The sequence below is a fragment of the Nematostella vectensis genome, chromosome 11 (genome assembly GCF_932526225.1).
Source record: "Nematostella vectensis chromosome 11, jaNemVect1.1, whole genome shotgun sequence".
Taxonomy (NCBI): domain Eukaryota; kingdom Metazoa; phylum Cnidaria; class Anthozoa; order Actiniaria; family Edwardsiidae; genus Nematostella; species Nematostella vectensis.
In genome coordinates this window covers 3,100,624-3,120,242 of record NC_064044.1, presented here as the reverse complement: position 1 = coordinate 3,120,242, position 19,619 = coordinate 3,100,624, and the positions used below count along the sequence as shown (strand labels likewise).

Here is a 19,619-nt window from a genome sequence, read left to right as displayed (position 1 = left end):
AGCGGCGTAGCCAGGATTTTTTACAGGAGGGGTCCCAAAACGGCCCTTAGAAGGCATTTTCTCTTGTATTTTAGATAACGTCTAAAACATTTACTTTATTTTTGGCTGCTAAAGGCCACCCCCTTGGCCACCCCCTGGCTACGCCCTTGGCCACCCCCTGGGCCACCCCCTCGCTACGCCCTGGCTACGCCCCTGGTAATAACGTGTGCAACATCGCTTTCGAACGTTTTGTAGCAATGCTACCACAAGCTTACCAACCTCTCAAGGTCTTCAGTCAATCTCAGTACCTAGCTCGGTCAATCGTGAAAATAGGAACTGAGACTAACTGGAAGACTGACTAAGAGGTTGGTAAGCCTGTGATGCTACCACAAAAGCTGTACGTTTTTTTTCCTGCTCGTATTACCGTACCTTGAATTACGTTAGTCAGTTATACCCTGGTTCCAGAGCCTTGAGCGTCTCTCTATTTAGTGGCCAGCGAGATCTAGAGGCTCTAGAACCAGGGTAGTTAGTTTTCACTACCAGTTTGATTTCAGTAATTTTGTAATTATTGTGGAAAGTCTGTAGGCAGAAAAACTGTTCCTTACTTGAAGGATTAGACTACATTAGTCCATCCAAGTATTTATATTCTCATTTGTTCATTTGGTATTTGAATTTTAACGGTCTTCGCGAGGCAAAGGAGGACTGGAGCGAGATTCCGAGTTATTCCAAATTTGCCACGTTTGTCGAACAATAATCTTATTATTTTAATTATCACCGTTATTTTATAATTATTATTTTACGTATACACTATACCGTATTTTTAATTGATGACGTTTATTTTTACTGACACTCTTAGTTACGCCGAGATAAAAACAAAGATTTGCTTTAGACTTTTCAGTAAAAGCCCAATGTCTTCTAATGCTAGCAACATAGCATTTATTTGTAAGATGCTCTTCAAGTCTTGGGCAGAGTGTGTCGCGAGTCGGCGGCTACACCTAGGGTAGGATGCGCTCGAAGTAAGCACATGATTCACTGGATAAGTATTCGGATGGGTTGATCCGGAGACGCCCGTTTGTGGTTATTTCCCGCTAAATCGTAAGACTAGTAATTTAATTTCGAATTCCAATAAGCCAAATCATTCAGCTTTTGTTTTCATATAAAAGCCCATTTTGATAGCTTATAATTCGAGGCCATTCAAAATTGAATGCGGGGCATGCATTTCCGCAAAAGGTGTTGCCCTGGCGTCTTTCTTTGCAATCGTTTAAATTGAATCATTGACAACTAACTGGCAACAGCACCTTGTCAAACTACAAAGACATATTCCCTTTAAAATGTTAAAATTCATGCTTCACTTTAGCTTTTATTTGTTTTATCCACCTGCTAACGCATCTGTATAAATCTTATATTCGCTCTCCCACGACTCGTTAAAAAAGGGCCCCCGAATGGTATTTTGCGAGCACTTGCGAGCATCTTGTTTCTTATGCGAGACATAAAAAATTTCGCGAGCATGCGAGCGCGGCGGAAAAAATTGCGCGAGCATGCAAGCACATCGAAATTTCGGGGGACCATTCGGGGGCGCTTAGAAACGCGACGTAGGTCCTTTTAAATACCGCCTACTGGATTTGGTATATTTCCCTCACGTAGTCCGCATACACTGCAAATTTGTCACTGTGCTTGTTCCTGTTCGTTTGAAGACGGCTTTCTAACCGCGAAACAAAGACAATAGCTAGTTTAACGACCGATAAATGGTTGAAACATCTTTATATTCATTTAATATGAATATTATTTCATTTATATTCTTTATACTCAAGAAATATAAGGTTGTTTCACTACATGCATCACTCGTTCCCAGACCCCTGTTCCCCGCTCCCCGTTCCACGTTTTAGTAACATCCCGTTCACACTGTGTGTAATCTTTTCAAAGTGAATTATTTTTGTGTTGCAATTAGTTTCGGCTATAAACTGGAATAACGCTTATCTATTCCTGTCGTTTTCGAAATATTCTGATTTTACTATCAATTTTGGGATATGCCAAAAATGCAGATAAAAAGTGAAGATAGGAGTTGGTGAAAAAAAAAACGCACTGAATAGTTACGATATCATGATACTCGAAACCATATAGGATGGGAAAACATTCCCCAAAACTAAGAATGATCCCCGGTTTGAAGAAAGTGAAAGCCAAATCATTTCCAAGTATATTCAAAATATGAAAAATGAGCCACAAAACCGTAAGACAAAGCTTCTCTTCTAGCTTTGCTATGTTATGACGAGGTATTTTTCCTGATGCTATCCGATGTCACTCATTTATGTCTTTATATCGCAGGCGCGTCTCTAGGGGAAGGAAAAGAAGGCGCAAAAGAAACTGTATGCTTTTCTTATTGAAGGATTGCCAAGTGCCCTTCTTCCCTCCCCCCTTCTCCTGCTCCCCCCCTCCTTACCCGCCTTAGCAAATCCTGGCTGCATGCATGGCTAAAAAGCATGATCATCAGATTATAAATAACTACTGAAGAAACTCTTTTGTTTGGATATCTTTTGTGCCTAGCAAGCATTCAAGATAAAATTTCCAAGTTAGTTTTATTGGCATCAAAAACCATATTCAACTGTGACCCGGAATCAGATAGAAGTTAAGCACCAGGAAATAGACGCTGTTCTCTTAGTAAGGGGTGCTTTCTATCATTTGCCTTGATTCCTTTCCTTTAATTTTGATCCACGTTTTAGTTGAATAAATCCGACCAAAGAAATCTAACCACAAAAACCGCCTATAGACCGACCGGAAGTCTAACTAAAAGACGACAGCTTATAGCGCCCTGCATGCGAGTACATTTGTACAAATGTACGAGGTTGTCCCTAACTTCAACGAAGTTCCCGCGCCCAAAGAAGTTTTTCTTTCTTGTTTGTTTTGTTATTTTTTGTTGGGGGAGGGGGGTGGGAAGATAAGTGGACAAAGATGTTCGGTCCAGAATTCCACGAAATGCTTTAATTAATTGATCACGCCACCGATCACCTGGTAACCCCACCGCATGTGCGCAACATGATGCCCCTTGGCTTTATAATCATGTGATTCGGAATGTTTTTCAAAGCGCACTGTGATCAATATCACGCGCCAGCAGCATTGCCAAGGTCGTGTAATAGGGTGTACTACGTATATATGCGGTTATATGCTGCCAGTGAGCGTATTGTTTTGGGCTTCCTGCCTTAGCCAAAGTATATGGTATAACTAGAAAGACTACAGCCAAGCTGTAGAAAAACAGATAGTCTGCGTAGACGTGTTTTAACAACGTATAAACGCCTCTGTGAAACAGAGTACAGTGCAACTACTCTGTTTCATAGTGGCGTTAAAACATACCTTATCAACCTTGTGTTGATTTATACCTTGCTAGACAAAGTATACATTGTAACTTTAATATCCTAAGAATCAATTCAATTGTTTTTACTATTGACGATTTCTACGTTGAAAGATTTAAAATTTGCGTCTCTGTGTTGTTGCGAATGGGGCATACGGTTTTGGGGCCCTCTCCAGTACCCCCCCCCTCCCCCGCCAACAAAATACATTTTTTTTAGGGGTAACATTTATTTATTTGCATTCCATTTACATTGATGGTATTGCATAACATAATATGGCTTAAATGAGAGTATTCGGTCTTGATTTAAATGTTTTGCATATAAAGTGGGCTACTTTCTTAATCACAAAAGGGTCAACATTATTAAAAAGGAACAGAATTTTATCATCATTACTTAGATTGTCAAAGAAAATGTAGTGGGATTGGATATCAGAAAATAATTGCTTTCGTTCAGAGTGGGATGAGACGCAGAAAAGCATGAAATATTTTTCATCCTCTAAAGTGTTACAAATCTGGCAGATACGCTTCTCTCTTGGAATCGGAGGTTTTGTGTGTCTGCCTGTTTCTATGTTTAGATTAAGATTCCCTAGTCTGAGTTTGGCTAAAGCTTTTCTGTGTTCCATCTTAAGTATTTTATCATAACATTCACTAGATTTTGTGTCTTTTTTGAAAGAGGAGTAAAAAATTAGCTTTTTGTTCAGATTTATAATTTTTAGATTCGTTTGTAATATTTGTGATTAATTTTCCTAGTTAAAATTTGTTATAAATCGTCTCCTTATTATATGGGGCATCAAATGTTTCTAGTATCTTACATATTGAGGACGTGAAGCTCGATTTACCCGAACATGTCAATTCGCTAGAAATTTTCAGGCATTGTTTGGGGTCTGTTCCCCATTTTTTCCCAAATACGCAGTGAAGAGAGGTCCGATAGCCAGGGAGTGTGGGGGCTCAAAAATCTAATGTCTATTCCTAAAAAGTTATCTTTGTTGGGAATATCCAAGTGCCACTTTTGAATATATTTATTGAGTCTTGCGTTTTTGATAAACACTGAACACTGAATATATACTGGTTGTCCTTTTTTTTGTTTTTTTTGGTGCTCCTGATCATTGTTGAGTGTTTTGGTGTGATGGTGGATGTTTTATGTGCCCCCCCCCCCCCCCCCCCCCCCCGTTTGATCAGTTCGTTGCCTGCCACTCCTGTTCAGAGAATTTAACCAATCATAAGCGTCGTAAACAATTGATATAGCCAATCAGAGCGCACCTTTATACTCGGGGATTCCCCTCATCATCATGCATATTTGATAGTTTTATACCCTTCGCTTCTTCGCCCACCGCTCTTCGCTCGATGTTTTGTTAGGGAAGGTGGCAGAATTTAGCCATTGTCGAGAACTTTGATGCAAAAACTTAATTTACGAACCCTATAAACACACAACTAGCTTTTTTAACCATAAAATAGCCCGCTTGTTGAAGGGGAGCGAATGAGTTGATGTACAGAGCTGCGACTTGGCCGAATTTGCACATCCAAGATGGCGGGTACGATTGGGCCGCGTTTTAAACACATGGAACCAAAACTTTAGACAATCAACGATTCCTGAAGGTTTGTGAACAGCGATGCAGTTTAACTTTTTATATTTCAGTCGATAAGGCGTCCTATAATTCTAAGAAACAGCCAAGGCGGAAATGTTATGCTTAGGCGGAAATCGAAAGCTTTTCATGGTTGAAAGGGGTCGTCCCCTATTCTGACCGGAATTTTCCTGCTTTCCGGCCTTTTTCTATTGTTTTCGGCTGCATTTCCGCTTTAAGAAGCTTAAAAAGATTCACAAACAAAGATTTTGTTTAAGAAAATCAAGCAAGCATAAATAGAATTTGCTTGACGTGCATTTTGTTTAAGCTTTTTGAGTGGTTTGTATTTATTTAATTATTTCTGATGAGGGAATGTCCCTGACACCCTTTGGGACTTTTTATGACGTGTAAATTCTTCGAATGGTGCACTCGAACAACTAAGATTCGTCAGGACCTAAAAAAAGAGACATAGTTAAATTGCTAGACTCCAGGAAAAAAAATTACAGTTTGATATAAGTTATATAAGGCCTAAAAACCTAATAAGGCCTAACCTTCAGATATCGTTTTTACCCTGCACCGTTGAGTGCATTTGTATAAAAGCTTATAAGCCTACGATACGAGATAAAAGTTGAAAAGGGGAGGTTGTAGATTATGAGGTAATCTCTACTTTTGAGAAAATTTGAAAGGACAGATAAGTTATCAGGTCTTGTAGTGATTTGCTATTGCATTTTGTTTTAACATGGTAGCAGCATTGATTACATAATCAAGAACAAGTTTTCCAAAATGGGTACTTATAACCCTAACCCACACCACACAAGACAAAACAACAGAGAAATAAGTGTTTGTTGATTTGGCCAGGAGGTTGAGTGGCAAATAAAGCCTATGATAAAAACATAGAATGCACAAGCCTCTTTAGCTGTGACAGATTGAGAAATGATGACTTGTTATTGTAATTTTGCCTAAAAATCTGATTTTAATGTTAGAATTTGAAAATATCTACCAAAACAAAAAGGTTCTAAAATATATGATATTTGGAAACAAGATTATGCACATCTCTGTAGAGTTCAACTTCACTATACCTTTTATCTTGAATTTTAGATATCCTTCCTTTTTATATTTTATTTTGTCTTACAGTGAGGACACAGAAAGCGAGCCATGCTTTGACCAATCAGATTTGGCTTGAACACCGTTAACATTTTAAAAATAAGTTCCAGCCCATCAGGTTAGGGTGTACTGATGCTCAAACGACAGACAAAAATGGTCGACCACATGTACGAGGTCAAATAAACAACGTCCGGTGTTTCTCATTGGCTGAACTTTTTTTTCAAAATGTTTATGGTGTTCAAGCCTATTTGATTGGTCAAAGTTGTTCAGCATGGTTTGCTGTCTGTGTCCTAACTGTAAAAATTATTATTCTTTCCATTGCAGTATTTTTGCTAGAGCGATAATTCAAGATAAAAAAAAATGCAAAAAGACAGTAATACTGCATCTAAGGAATACAGACTTATTCAACTACAGATTGAGAGACTCCAGCAGGAAAATAAGATGTTGAAGCTCAGAGCGCAAGGTGTAAGTGTTCTAGGTAAGATTGGTAGTAGACCTGGAATAGGGCAGAGTGGAGCGCTGGAATTGGACGGAGTGGTGTGTGAACTCTGAACAGCATTCTGGCAAGCCTATGGTGGTTTTAGCAGGGAGAAAGATTAAGATGGGGGGTCACTTCCTAGATATTGCAGATTGTTTTACATTACTCTCCTTCTTTTTCCCACCCTTTTAAAAATGCTTCCATATCAAACTAAAGGATTTTAAGAAAAAGAAAAAGAAATATCATTATTAACATTAACATTGCACAAAAATGCTTAAAGTAGATTGTCTCGTATCATACTGAATATATTATATAGAATATTATATTATATAATTTTTTTGACACTTGTCATTCAAGAAAAAGTACTCCATGAGTCTCACACACAAACGCCTAACATAGATTGTCTCTTATCATACTGAATATATTATATAGAATATTATATTATAGAATTTTTTGACACTTCTCATTCAAGAAAAAGTACTCCATGAGTCTCACACACAAATGCCTAAAGTAGATGGTCTCCTATCATACTAGAATATAATTTGAGGATACTATTAATTAATGTTTTTTGCTTCCTATTTAAGGAAAAGTACTTCAGGAGTCTCACAAGGAGAACTCCAATCTCAAGCAGGAAGTTCTTGAGCTCAAGACCCAGCTAGAGCATGGAGGAGTGTCCCCTCTCCACTCGCTGTCATTGCCACAGCAACCCGATCCTGCCACTCATGATCAGCAGAAATCCACATCAATGCCACAAGTGCAGACAGCCACAGAACAGACAGCCCGTTGTTACTTGTCAAAGCCTGGTGACAAATCTTTTCACAGTTTGCAGGAGTCCTTTGGAAGTAATACATTTGAGTATGTAAATCTCCCTAAACCTGATCATGAGCCTAAACTGGAGTATTCTATGACATCACTGGCTCTGGGCGCAGACTTGCACATCAAGGTATACTGTTTGAACAGGATTTACTATTAGTGACTTAGTTAACTTTCCCTCAAAACCAAGTTTCTGAAATGCCATACAAAATTTGATTGAAAATGAAGGGTAAAACAAGAATTTTAACAACTATTGTTTACAGTATTCTGTGAACTATTGTCAAGATTTCTAAAAGGCCTTCTGGCTTCCATCATTCAAAATCCTTGAGGCTTTTTCCTTGGCAATCACTAAAAAAGGTTTCAAATCTCACCAACTCCATGTAGAGCACCAAACTAATACTTTTAGTTTGAATAACAGAAGACAGAAAGTGGTTTGGCAGGGAGTCTGCAGATTAATGCAAGTGTCAGTTATAGGATGTTTTCAAGGGTTAGAGTGTCATTCGAGCAACGCAGGCTAATCAAGCAGGCTGTCAGGGGTGCTTCAGGGCCACACTCAGATTTCTGACCAAAAAATTGTCAATGTGAGCTAGAAAATGACTTGGTTCATTTGATTGGAAAACAGTCCTCCACCAACACTTACCTATACTCAAAATCAGGCCATCTGATGTCAATGTTAAGTATAACTATCGCATGTGTAGAATGCATATGAAGGATGGTGTTTGCAGAACAAATGCAGCATAGGATAATTTTGAAATAGATATACAAACACATCTATTAAAAATTATGACATATACCCTGTTAAATAAAAATAGGAACTCAAGTCTAAATTTGGGACATTGAAAGAAGAGTTAGATGAGCTGATTCAGCAAGTAACTGCAGCTCTAGAGCAAGCCAAGAAGTTTTCAGGACAGACTGAAGATGCAGAGCATATCATGATGCTGGCACGACTGCTTGGTCGCCTTGAGAAGCAAGGCAAAGAAGCCACAACTAGAGAATCTCATCTCTTGGGACTTGCAACTGAAGAGGAGCAGCTGAAAGAAAAGTTCCATGCCATTGAGACAGAGCAGGTAAATAATATCATATTCTTGTTTGTGATATCCTCTGTGAATTGAGGTTTCTAGTACATAAGGCCAGGATATTGTTTTGCTGTGCTTCATGATACTAGACGATTTACTTGTTTTGTAGCTCTCCCAAGAGAAAGTCATTACTGCACTTCGGAAACAGATGGAGGAGGAGAAACAGGAGTTTGAGCGTGTCCGAGAAGAAGTCCGCTTCATGGATGAGGTTGTCATGGTTAAGAAAGAAGATATCCCATCTACCCGAAGCCTGACTTCATCATCATTTACATCAGCTTCATCGGAAAGTTCAAAAAAAGCACCTGGTTCACAGGTATTTGGTTCTGTGTCTAAAGTGCAATAAAATGCTTAGTTTAAAGTCCATGAGCAATGCATGCTAGCTCATATGGAAGTATAGTATTGTACTGCTATTGAGGTAAACCTAGACTGTTGGGAAGGTCTTTTGCCCTCCATGGGTAACGCCTTCTACGACTGCACTCAATGGTTCATGGACTTCTAGAATACCATGATACTCCACAGGTTGATGGTGAAAACCCTATATTAACTAGCGACGAGGATGTTGTCCTGAAGAGAGAGCTTACCTCCCTCCCCAGACAACCCGTCCTCTGATCCTGCCACTCCAATCAGGAGCATGTAATCCACCTACTCTATACCTACCTACCTCACAACAAACTCTTCAAAGGTATTCTTCACATCAGGGCAGGGGTTGTCACTGGATCCATTGTTGCTCTCAAAACACTTGTGCTTTTACAGTCACTTTAGAATTCAACTGTGCAATCACCTTATGGTATTTCACAACATCATCTGATGCCCATGCTGTAACGTCCACTGAGATTATATGTCAGCAGTAACGGAAGACAAAATAAACATAAACACATTATTGTGTTTTACAAAGAAGATGGCCATTGTTTATTTCATATTAACTACATTTTTGTTTCTGATTCCTTCAATCCACTCTTACCCCTTAAAGCTTTGGGTGATATTTGTCCACAGTCATTCTGGTGTCTTTTTCGTTTCTACTCTACGTAGTGAAGTCTATTACAAATATAAAAAAAACGTTGTCTTTTCAGTATCAGGAGTTGCACCTGCAAGGACATGCTCAAGCAGGGACCTCCAAAAGCTGCAACTGTGATGCTGAGTACAAGAGACAACTGGAACACTTACAAGAGCAACTGGAACAAGTCCGAAACGAGCGCAATGAAGCTATACGCCTGAAAGAAGAGGTATTTTCCTGTTCTTGAACTTGATGGTGAAAATTGTGATGATAAATAATGTTGTTGGTGGCGGCGGTGGTGGGACTGATAGTGGTTATAAATATTATTATAAGTAATTATTAAATGGCCACCTTTAACTGGTATTGTCATATAGTAGCATTTTATTAACACTTAGAATACGTACAAAGCTAAATCGCTCCCTATCACTTCCAATAGAACATCTACATTCTTCTGCTTTTACCAAACATTTTCTCACCTGTACTGACCTACATTTATCCTTCATTATTTAGATTGTGGATGTCAACCATGCTTGGGATGTCCAGTACAGGAAGCTCGAGGTGGAGACAAACAACCAGATAGGGGACCTGAAAAAACAACTTGAGATCCTGAAAAGTGGAGACCAGCAGAAGCGGTTTGATACACTCTGGGTCAAAGCCAAATCCATGATGGATGAAGAAACAAAGCACAAAGAAAACGCCATAAAAAGAAGCAAAGTATGTTATCAGAGGACATGACTTGGTGATGTGTAAGACAAAAATAATGAACGGGAGTATATTTTTCAAAATAGTCTTAGCAAAACAATGATGTGCTTTATATGCTGTTGTATGAGATTGTCGTTGATAAGATAGTTGTCGATAGATGTTGGTGTAGGTGATGATGGTATTGCACATACTACTGCCTGTTGGTGTTTACATGTTGTCAAACTAAGTAAAAGCGTATGTGGACGAGTTAATGAGATTCGCAGACGTTTCTACTGGACCCACATGATGTAAAACTAAACATTTCAGACAATAAGTTTGACCAGGGTTAGGAGTGCGAAACTTGTGAACTCTGAAGGCGAAAGTTGAACCACAAAAGTTCTTTGTGCCAAATGCTGTTAAACGACCGACACCCAAGTAGATTTCAGCTGTCAGTATTTAAACAAACACCCTACTTTACAGTTTATTTATATTTTTTTCTGAACTCTTTTCTTAGGAATTTGAGGAAAGAAGTCATTACTTTGAGTCCCAATGTTCTACCCTAGCAAAGGAGCTTGAACAGCGAAACAACACTATCATAATGCTTGAGGCCAAGCTGCGAGAGCCAGCCACAAGCCCATCTGGATGGACAGACACACAGAGCTTTTGGGACCAGGTACTTTAGTGTGCAACACACGTCTGTACACATTACGGCCAGCTGCAAAACATCTCGGTTAATCAAAAGGGCAAGTCACAAGTGACATGTCAAGTGTATGTGTTTCTTTGACCAGTCAATCAAAACACTCAATCAATCAAATAGTTGTTTCGTTAACCAAGGTATAAATATGGTTTACCAAAAACTGGTAGTCAACTTTGCCAAATTTTCGTCTTTAATAAGACTTCTTTAGAGGAGACCAAATACACAACGTTTGTTGATACACCTGATAGCTAATACACAACTGTTGGACAGAACCCAAAGATCCAACACCCATTGCTTATCTAGAAACCTGAAAGTGTAAAAAAGTGTCGGCATCACGATTAACAGCTTTAATTGACATTATATTTTGGCTCTATATTTCAGAACTTCTAAACTGTATTTTCCTTTTTAGGTTGGTCAGCAGCAAAAGTTTCCCAGTGCTCTGCCCTCTGCCCCCCTTACTGAGCGCGTCGAGCCTCAAGTGAGCCAGGAGGAGTCCCTCCCCCCTGCCAGCTTTACACAGGGAACGCCAGCCGATATTATCAATGAGATCGAGGTAGGGGAGTCGGTTTCTTCTCTAGGACTCTATTCTATACACAGAGAAAGGTATAGAATGTATTATAAAAAAAGATGAAATGTGTAGAAGATATTTCTGATAAAGGTGATTTTCAATTTTTTTGTTTCTGGCTGCTTGAACTCTCTTTCAAGACACCATCAAGCATAGTTTAGACACTACTCTTTTCATGTGCCGTCTCAAATGCATGCAAATGAACGAATTTGATTATTTCATCTTTACTTGCATGCATTTGCATGGCTTGATTTTGACTTGTTTTCTACGATGATAAGTATGATGATTCGTATGAACTGTAGTGTTTCCTAATACTCGAATCGGACCATTTACTCAGGTCTTGATGATACGTATGGACTATAGTGTTTCCTAATACTCGAATCGGACCATTTACTCAGGTCTTGATGATACGTATGGACTATAGTGTTTCCTAATACTCGAATCTGACCATCTATTCAGGTCTTGAAGCAGCAGCTGCGTGTTTATGCTGATGACTTCACCAGCGAGAGGCAGGACCGAGAAAGAGTCCAAGCTGAGAAGGAGAAGATTAGCGAGCAGCTCAAAGCCGTCAAGGAACAAGTACTTGCTCTTGAAGAACAGGTAAACTCAATGAGGGCCTTACAACACAGTTACAGGATGCTGAAGCAGTACTTTGCCATATTTAGAAGAACAGTCACAGAATGCTCAACATGTACTTGTACTTGTACATTGATTAAAACGCTTGATGTCGTTTGTTCAGCTTCGTATCTACGAGGAAGACTTCCGTCGGGAGCGTCAGGAAAAAGAGCGATTACAGCGCCAGCTCCAGTTATCCCCGGGAGCCAGAGCAATGGTAAGTCTTCTCTGTCTTCTGTTTGAACACGCGACGCTGGGGACTCAGGTTCCGACTTGTACACGAGATGTACACTTCAACAGCAAAGCAAATCCCCTTAATCCCTTGAAATTCAATCCATCCTACGATATCAACAGCTTCATTTCATTGCTAGAGTATAAAGTCTTAGGTAGAAAATGATATTGCTTTATTTGCAAATCCTTCGGTAAAGGCTGAATTTGTTAAACCAAAGGTAGCCACGTTTTTGGACTGTTTTTATGTTACTTTTTTCGTAAAAAAGGCTGACTGTGTCTCTTTAAAAGTTAATCAGCTCTGAAATTTTTCTGGTTTTTGTTATTTCTCGTGGCCAACCATTTGTCGTACATTTCTAGTATGTCACACAACGTGAAGATGACGAATCAGTATCACGCAAGGCCCAGGCAGTGGCCGAACGCCAAGCCAGACTTCGCAACTTGCGCGAGCAATATGACATGGAGGAACGCAGACTTATGCAACAGGAGCAAGAATTGCAGCAGGCATCTCAAGCCAGACAGGTAAATCAAAACAGGAACTCACATGATGTCTCTGGCACACGCATAAAACCGGTAAATGCCCACATAAAGAGTTCAATATAGTGATGTCCAAGGACATTCAGTTGTCTGTAGCTTTGATGGTTTAGGAAAACTTTCAATCGTCTGTAGCTATGATGATCCGGAGAACCTTCGATCATATGTAGCTTGGATGGTCAGGAAAACCTTCGATCGTCTGTAGCTTTGATGATCCGGAGAACCTTCGATCGTCTGTTTCATTTGATGATCAGGAGAACCTTCGATCGTCTGTAGCTTTGATGGTCAGGAAAACCTTCGATCGTCTGTAGCTTTGATGGTCAGGAGAACCTTTGATCGTCTGTAGCTTTGATGGTCAGGAAAACCTTCGATCGTCTGTAGCTTTGATGATCCGGAGAACCTTTGATCGTCTGTTTCATTTGATGATCAGGAGAACCTTCGATCGTCTGTAGCTTTGATGGTCAGGAGAACCTTTGATCGTCTGTAGCTTTGATAGTCAGGGAAACCTTCGATCGTCTGTAGCTTTGATGGTCAGAAATACCCTCGATCGTCTGTAGCTTTGATGATCCGGAGAACCTTTGATCGTCTGTAGCTTTGATGGTCAGAAAAACCTTCGGTCGTCTGTAGCTTTGATGGTCAGGAGAACCTTTGATCGTCTGTAGCTATGATGGTCAGAAAAACCTTCGATCGTCTGTAGCTTTGATGGTCAGGAGAACCTTTGATCGTCTGTAGCTTTGATAGTCAGGGAAACCTTCGATCGTCTGTAGCTTTGATGGTCAGGAGAACCTTCGATCGTCTGTTTCATTTGATAGTCAGGAAAACCTTTGATCTTCTGTAGCTATGATGATCCGGAGAACCTTCGATCATATGTAGCTTTGATGGTCAGGAAAACCTTCGATCGTCTGTAGCTTTGATGATCCGGAGAACCCTTGATCGTCTGTTTCATTTGATGATCAGGAGAACCTTCGATCGTCTGTAGCTTTGATGGTCAGGAGAACCTTTGATCGTCTGTAGCTTTGATAGTCAGGGAAACCTTCGATCGTCTGCAGCTTTGATGGTCAGAAATACCCTCGATCGTCTGTTTCATTTGATAGTCAGGAAAACCTTTGATCTTCTGTAGCTATGATGATCCGGAGAACCTTCGATCATATGTAGCTTTGATGGTCAGGAAAACCTTCGATCGTCTGTAGCTTTGATGATCCGGAGAACCCTTGATCATCTGTTTCATTTGATGATCAGGAGAACCTTCGATCGTCTGTAGCTTTGATGGTCAGGAGAACCTTTGATCGTCTGTAGCTTTGATAGTCAGGGAAACCTTCGATCGTCTGCAGCTTTGATGGTCAGAAATACCCTCGATCGTCTGTAGCTTTGATGATCCGGAGAACCTTTGATCGTCTGTAGCTTTGATGGTCAGAAAAACCTTCGGTCGTCTGTAGCTTTGATGGTCAGGAGAACCTTTGATCGTCTGTAGCTATGATGGTCAGAAAAACCTTCGATCGTCTGTAGCTTTGATGGTCAGGAGAACCTTTGATCGTCTGTAGCTTTGATAGTCAGGGAAACCTTCGATCGTCTGTAGCTTTGATGGTCAGGAGAACCTTCGATCGTCTGTTTCATTTGATAGTCAGGAAAACCTTTGATCGTCTGTAGCTTTGATGGTCAGGAGAACCTTTGATCGTATGTAGCTTTGATGAGGAAAACCTTCCATCGTCTGTAGCTTTGATGATCCGGAGAACCTTCGATCGTCTGTTTCATTTGATGATCAGGAGAACCTTCGATCGTCTGTAGCTTTGATGGTCAGGAGAACCTTTGATCGTCTGTAGCTTTGATAGTCAGGGAAACCTTCGATCGTCTGTAGCTTTGATGGTCAGAAATACCCCCGATCGTCTGTAGCTTTGATGATCCGGAGAACCTTTGATCGTCTGTAGCTTTGATGGTCAGAAAAACCTTCGATCGTCTGTAGCTTTGATGGTCAGGAAAACCTTTGATCGTCTGTAGCTTTGATGGTCAGGAGAACCTTCGATCGTCTGTTTCATTTGATGGTCAGGGAAACCTTCGATAGTCTGTAGCTTTGATGGTCAGGAGAACCTTCGATCGTCTGTTTCATTTGATGGTCAGGAAAACCTTTGATCGTCTGTAGCTTTGATGGTCAGGAGAACCTTCGATCGTCTGTTTCATTTGATGGTCAGAAAAACCTTCGATCGTCTGTAGCTTTGATGATCCGGAAAAGCTTTGATCATCTGTAGCTTTGATGGTCAGAAAAACCTTCCATCGTCTGTAGCTTTGATGGTCAGGAGAACCTTTGATCGTCTGTAGCTTTGATAGTCGGGGAAACCTTCGATCGTCTGTAGCTTTGATGGTCAGGAGAACCTTCGATCGTCTGTTTCATTTTATGGTCAGGAAAACCTTTGATCGTCTGTAGCTTTGATGATCCGGAGAACCTTTGATCATCCGTAGCTTTGATGGTCAGAAAAACCTTTGATCGTCTGTAGCTTTGATGGTCAGGAGAACCTTTGATCGTCCGTAGCTTTGATGGTCAGGAGAACCTTTGATCGTCTGTAGCTTTGATGGTGAGAAAAACCTTCGATCGTCTGTAGCTTTGATGGTCAGGAGAACCTTTGATCGTCTGTAGCTTTGATGGTCAGAAAAACCTTCGATCGTCTGTAGCTTTGATGGTCAGGAGAACCTTTGATCGTCTGTAGCTTTGATGGTCAGAAAAACCTTCGATCGTCTGTAGCTTTGATGGTCAGAAAAACCTTTGATCGTCTGTAGCTTTTATGGTCAGGTGAACCTTTGATCGTCTGTAGCTTTGATGGTCAGGAGAACCTTCGATCGTCTGTAGCTTGGGGATAGCTGCCTTATGATTTGACCATCGGTTACTAATTTGTCGTTATTGCGCCATTTAGACGCTAGCGTCAACTTTTACTGTTGAACTATTTCGTGCATTATCTCCATCTGCAAGTTCGCTCCAATTCACTTCTTGTTATCAGGGGTGTCAGTTGAGTCGAGCTCAATTCTGGCCGCATTCTGAGAAGATACGTTAATCCACTTATTTTATTAGAAAGAATATCATGAGTGCTTCGAGCTGCTGTAGCATGTAAAGGGTCTGGCCGTTTCCGTGCTGTGCTATACACTCCAGTCATCCATATGAGTCAACGTCCTGTCACGGGAATTAGGATACTTTGTCAGCGATTTCTTAATAAAATAACCAAAAATGCATTCCCAATTTGTATTGAATATTGTATTCAGCAAATAAAATCTCTAACTTTTGTGCGAAATGTCTCCTGCCTCCCGATTCAGCGAAACATTTGAACGGTACTGTGTAACCATAGCCTCTTGAGTGTTCGTGACTAGCCCGAATGCTCTCCGAACCTAACTTCGTATTTAGTTTCTATATAAAATAGGAAGGGAGTGAAACAACGCTCGATCCCATTGTTCGAAAACCTGCCTAGTTACGGCCAATGTTGTGATGTTGGTATGAGACATGATTGATGAGTGACAGCTCACTTTCTCTTTGAACTTCAGTATTTGGCTGCTAACCAAAAACTGATACTTTAAGATGGGCATACCTGGGATTATTGTCCCTGTCATCATAGAACTTTATCACTCAACTCCATCATCTCATTCTGGTTGCTACATGATCCTGAACGGACTATTTACCCATGCAGCCTACTCAAGTCACCGACAGGCATACAACTTGATCGTCGAAACTGGCTGGATACAACTGGTCGTTACATGACCTCTCTTAAAGTGCCTCCATGCCGAAGACACAGTGCTCAAAGGGTTAGGTAACTAGAGACGTTGTACATACTTGATGGTGCTACTTTCTTGTGTCCTCGTCAACAGTGTTCGTATCCAGTCGTTCACGTCCGTTGTCATTCTCGTGTGAATGTTAGATGATAACCCCGACACACTTTATTTTTTGCCAGGTTGTTGTATATAGACAATATAGAAAACTGGTTCACTCTGGCAAGGTCTCTTTTCCTGCAAGACCCCCCCCTAAAAAAGGCTTTTTTCCCCATCCATCTCCTATCATCTCACTCTGCACCTAAGAAATGTTTAATATCAGGAATGGTCTGTGAAAGTACAACGAAATTAAGAAAACTCATACTTGCCATTCTATTTTTCGTGCCAAGGAAGAAGTTGTGGCCATGATCTGACCAAAAGATGTTCTCCGGTTCCACAGAGATGAAATTTAAATTTATGTTGAAGGAGTTGTAGAATGAAGGTCCAACGTGTTTCAACCCTTTAAATAAAGAACAGAACGCCAGAGAAAACTAAAATGGAAAGATCGAGCAATATTAACTACCATAGCGACCACCTTCGAGCTGCGATCACAGCTTTTTAAGTCTCAAAATGATTGGTTGTATTGCTTCTATTACCATGCCAAGAAATCCTGTGCATCTTTGGCGAAGAGCCAATCATGTAAACTTCGCGAACAAATTGATTTTTACGCAAAACCTTAGTTATTCTGATTGTTGTTTCTAAATGAACATTTTTGTCATGTTGTGAAGACTACAAAGAGTCGTATCCTTTCAAATGGTTCCTTTTTTTAATGGAAATATTTGTGTTTTCAGCCTTATGAATCCACGTACCCTCCTTATGGAAGAGATGAACGCCGCCCATATGTTCCCCAATGGAGGCAGCAGGTGAGAAGGAAAACTTTCTCTTTGCTTGTGAAACTTTCTCTTCGTTTGTGAAATTTTCTCTTCACCTGTGAAACTTTCTCTGTGCTTGTAAAACTTTACCTTCGCTTGTAAAATTTTCTTTTCGCCTATGAAACTTTTTCTTCGCTTGGGAAACTTTCTCTTCGCCTTATGAAGCTTTCTCTTCGCTTGTGAAACTTTCTCTTTGCCTATGAAACTTTATCTTCGCTTGTGAAACTTTCTCTTCGCTTGTGAAATTTTCCCTTCGCTTGTGAAACTTTTTCTTCACTTGAAAAACTTTCTTTTCGCTTGTGAAAATTTCTCTTCACTTTTGATCATTTGCTGGCTGTTGAAACTTTCTCTTCGCTTCTGAAACTTTTTCTTCACTTTTGATCATTTGCTGGCTGTTGAAAGTTTCTCTTCGCTTCTGAAACTTTCTCTTCACTTGAGAAACCTTTGCTTGCTTGTGAAACCTTCTCTTTGTTTATGAATTCCTCTTCGCTTATGAAACTTTCTCTTGCTTGTGGTTTTAAAGTAGGACCCCAAAATTCAGTTCGAGTAGTGCATAATAATAGCATGATAGTCATTACAAACACGAACTATATGCTGCTACACATTTGGGGAAAGAATAAAGATGTTGTTGCAGTTTCATAAATAAACGAAATGAAAATAAAATTCACAATTTATCACATCACATCACAATTTTTTTTTTGACGAGTTACAACGAACGTTCTAGTTAACGGGGTGACATGGCTAAGGAAGACGAAAAAAAGTTGAAGTCAGCGAGGAATTAGATTATCTAGGTTTTGGGATCAAATGTCTTTTCGATTGTTAGCTTCTGTTTGCTTTTCCTAATAACTATCTGCGCTTTCTTCTATCCATTGACGTCATTCTCTTTGTTTTGCAGCCGCTGCGAGCCCGCGGTATTAGTGAGATATTTCGAGGCGCGGAGGTGATTCCTGACACGGGGGTTGGGGAAGAGGTTGTCGATTCTGCCGGAAGTCAGCCCAAGTCTCCGCCGTCCAGCCCTTTATCTTGCCCAAGGTGCTTGAAGAAGTTTCCAAAGGGTGACCACAGCGGCTTAAACGCACACGTGGACAAGTGCATCGATTAGAAATCCCGGTATTTGTCGGGAACCGAAGGTGTCACGGACAGCCAAGAGTACAGCCAAACTCATTCCGTTGTGTTCTCCGGGATTTCCTCAAAAACGTTTCAAGTGTTTGTGGCTAGCTTTAGCTATCCACTATGTCATCGTCTCGAGTGCATGAGTGTAAACATTAGATAAAACACGAAAAGAGCAAATGTTTGCTGTTATTTTTGTTCAAATCAAAGAAAGTGTGGGTGTGTGTGGTGGTGGTAGTGCTTTTTAAAGTATTATTATACTAAGAAATAACCTAGAGATATTTGATATTTGACTAAGAAATAACCTATAGAACTTTGATTTGTATTTACAACTGTAATGTTGTAAACAGCTGCAGTAGCTACATGCACGTTTACGGGTCTATTTCATTTTCAATGAAACTATGAGACTATGTACTTTCTGTGAAAGTTTCTTTATGCCCGGTATTTTGTTAGTTAGTTAGCGTGGGTTTTTTCTGTTCATTGATGAGTATGTCATTGATGTCATAACCTTTTGCTTTTACTTAATTAAAATTGCATTACATGTGTGAAAGATGTAAGGATACGGATATGTTTCTATCCTTTAAAATTTACAACACAGTTTAACATTGTAGTACTAGCAGCATGCTATTTGACCAAGGTTGCACCATAGTCAGTCTACTCTGGTTGCACTCGAGAACCCATGTATTGTATCCCGAACTGGCTCATGGCTAACGTATAAATGGCTAGATATTAACAGGTTCAACAAGAATGTAACAACTTTCATAACCTGAGATTTTTTATTTACCAATAAAGCACTGCGGGTTAAGACCCATGGATTTACTTAGTGCAAGTTTTTTTAAATAGGCGTATGAAGTAAACGTCCGACGGATGGAGAGCTTTTCCAGTTAGTCCGTACGCTATGGCAGAGAAGGTGAATGTTAAAGAAATCAAGTTATTCGAACTCCACCAAATTTAAAGAACTATATAACATACATAACAACAATAGCAGACAGAAATTAGCATCGAAGAGATGACTTCGATGGATCACCCTGCCAATTTCACATTTATGAACATCCCCCTATTCCCAAGAGTGTTCACCTCAAAGCATCACGTTTATAGCGGAGCCAGCGCGGCCGCAGGCCGCGCGCGGAGCTTTATAGGTATAGAAATATGGTATAGCTATGCGACTTGGTTTTGTGGTCATCGCGC

General features: G+C 40.2%; 1 protein-coding gene across 2 annotated transcripts; it reads left to right on the top strand.

Annotated features, from left to right (window-relative positions):
• The first annotated feature begins 4,617 nt into the window (after nucleotides 1-4,617).
• On the top strand, nucleotides 4,618-19,250 carry LOC5501286 (TNFAIP3-interacting protein 1). 2 transcript variants are annotated; one of them, XR_007314256.1, is made up of 14 exons: nucleotides 4,618-4,915; nucleotides 6,310-6,463; nucleotides 7,048-7,406; nucleotides 8,089-8,343; nucleotides 8,462-8,665; nucleotides 9,423-9,575; nucleotides 9,857-10,060; nucleotides 10,542-10,700; nucleotides 11,134-11,277; nucleotides 11,749-11,889; nucleotides 12,029-12,121; nucleotides 12,493-12,654; nucleotides 16,332-16,451; nucleotides 17,241-17,285. XR_007314256.1 is itself a non-coding variant. In XM_048734719.1 (14 exons), exons 2-14 carry the CDS (start codon nucleotides 6,346-6,348, stop codon nucleotides 18,421-18,423), a joined length of 2,271 nt encoding a protein of 756 aa, XP_048590676.1. In that variant the 5' UTR covers nucleotides 4,618-4,915; nucleotides 6,310-6,345; the 3' UTR covers nucleotides 18,424-19,250. The 2 variants fall into 2 exon arrangements, 1 of the variants encoding a protein (XP_048590676.1); XM_048734719.1 differs by lacking the exon at nucleotides 16,332-16,451 and adding an exon at nucleotides 18,217-19,250 and having other exon boundaries at nucleotides 17,241-17,312.
• The last annotated feature ends 369 nt before the right edge of the window (nucleotides 19,251-19,619 follow it).

Bases quoted from the DNA above. Each gene is read 5' to 3' on its own strand.
- LOC5501286 (XM_048734719.1), top strand. From the start codon at position 6,346: ATGCAAAAAGACAGTAATACTGCATCTAAGGAATACAGACTTATTCAA. The intron at 7,407-8,088 runs GTATACTGTTTG...AAATAAAAATAG, and splicing joins GCGCAGACTTGCACATCAAG to GAACTCAAGTCTAAATTTGG. The intron at 10,061-10,541 runs GTATGTTATCAG...CTCTTTTCTTAG, and splicing joins ACGCCATAAAAAGAAGCAAA to GAATTTGAGGAAAGAAGTCA.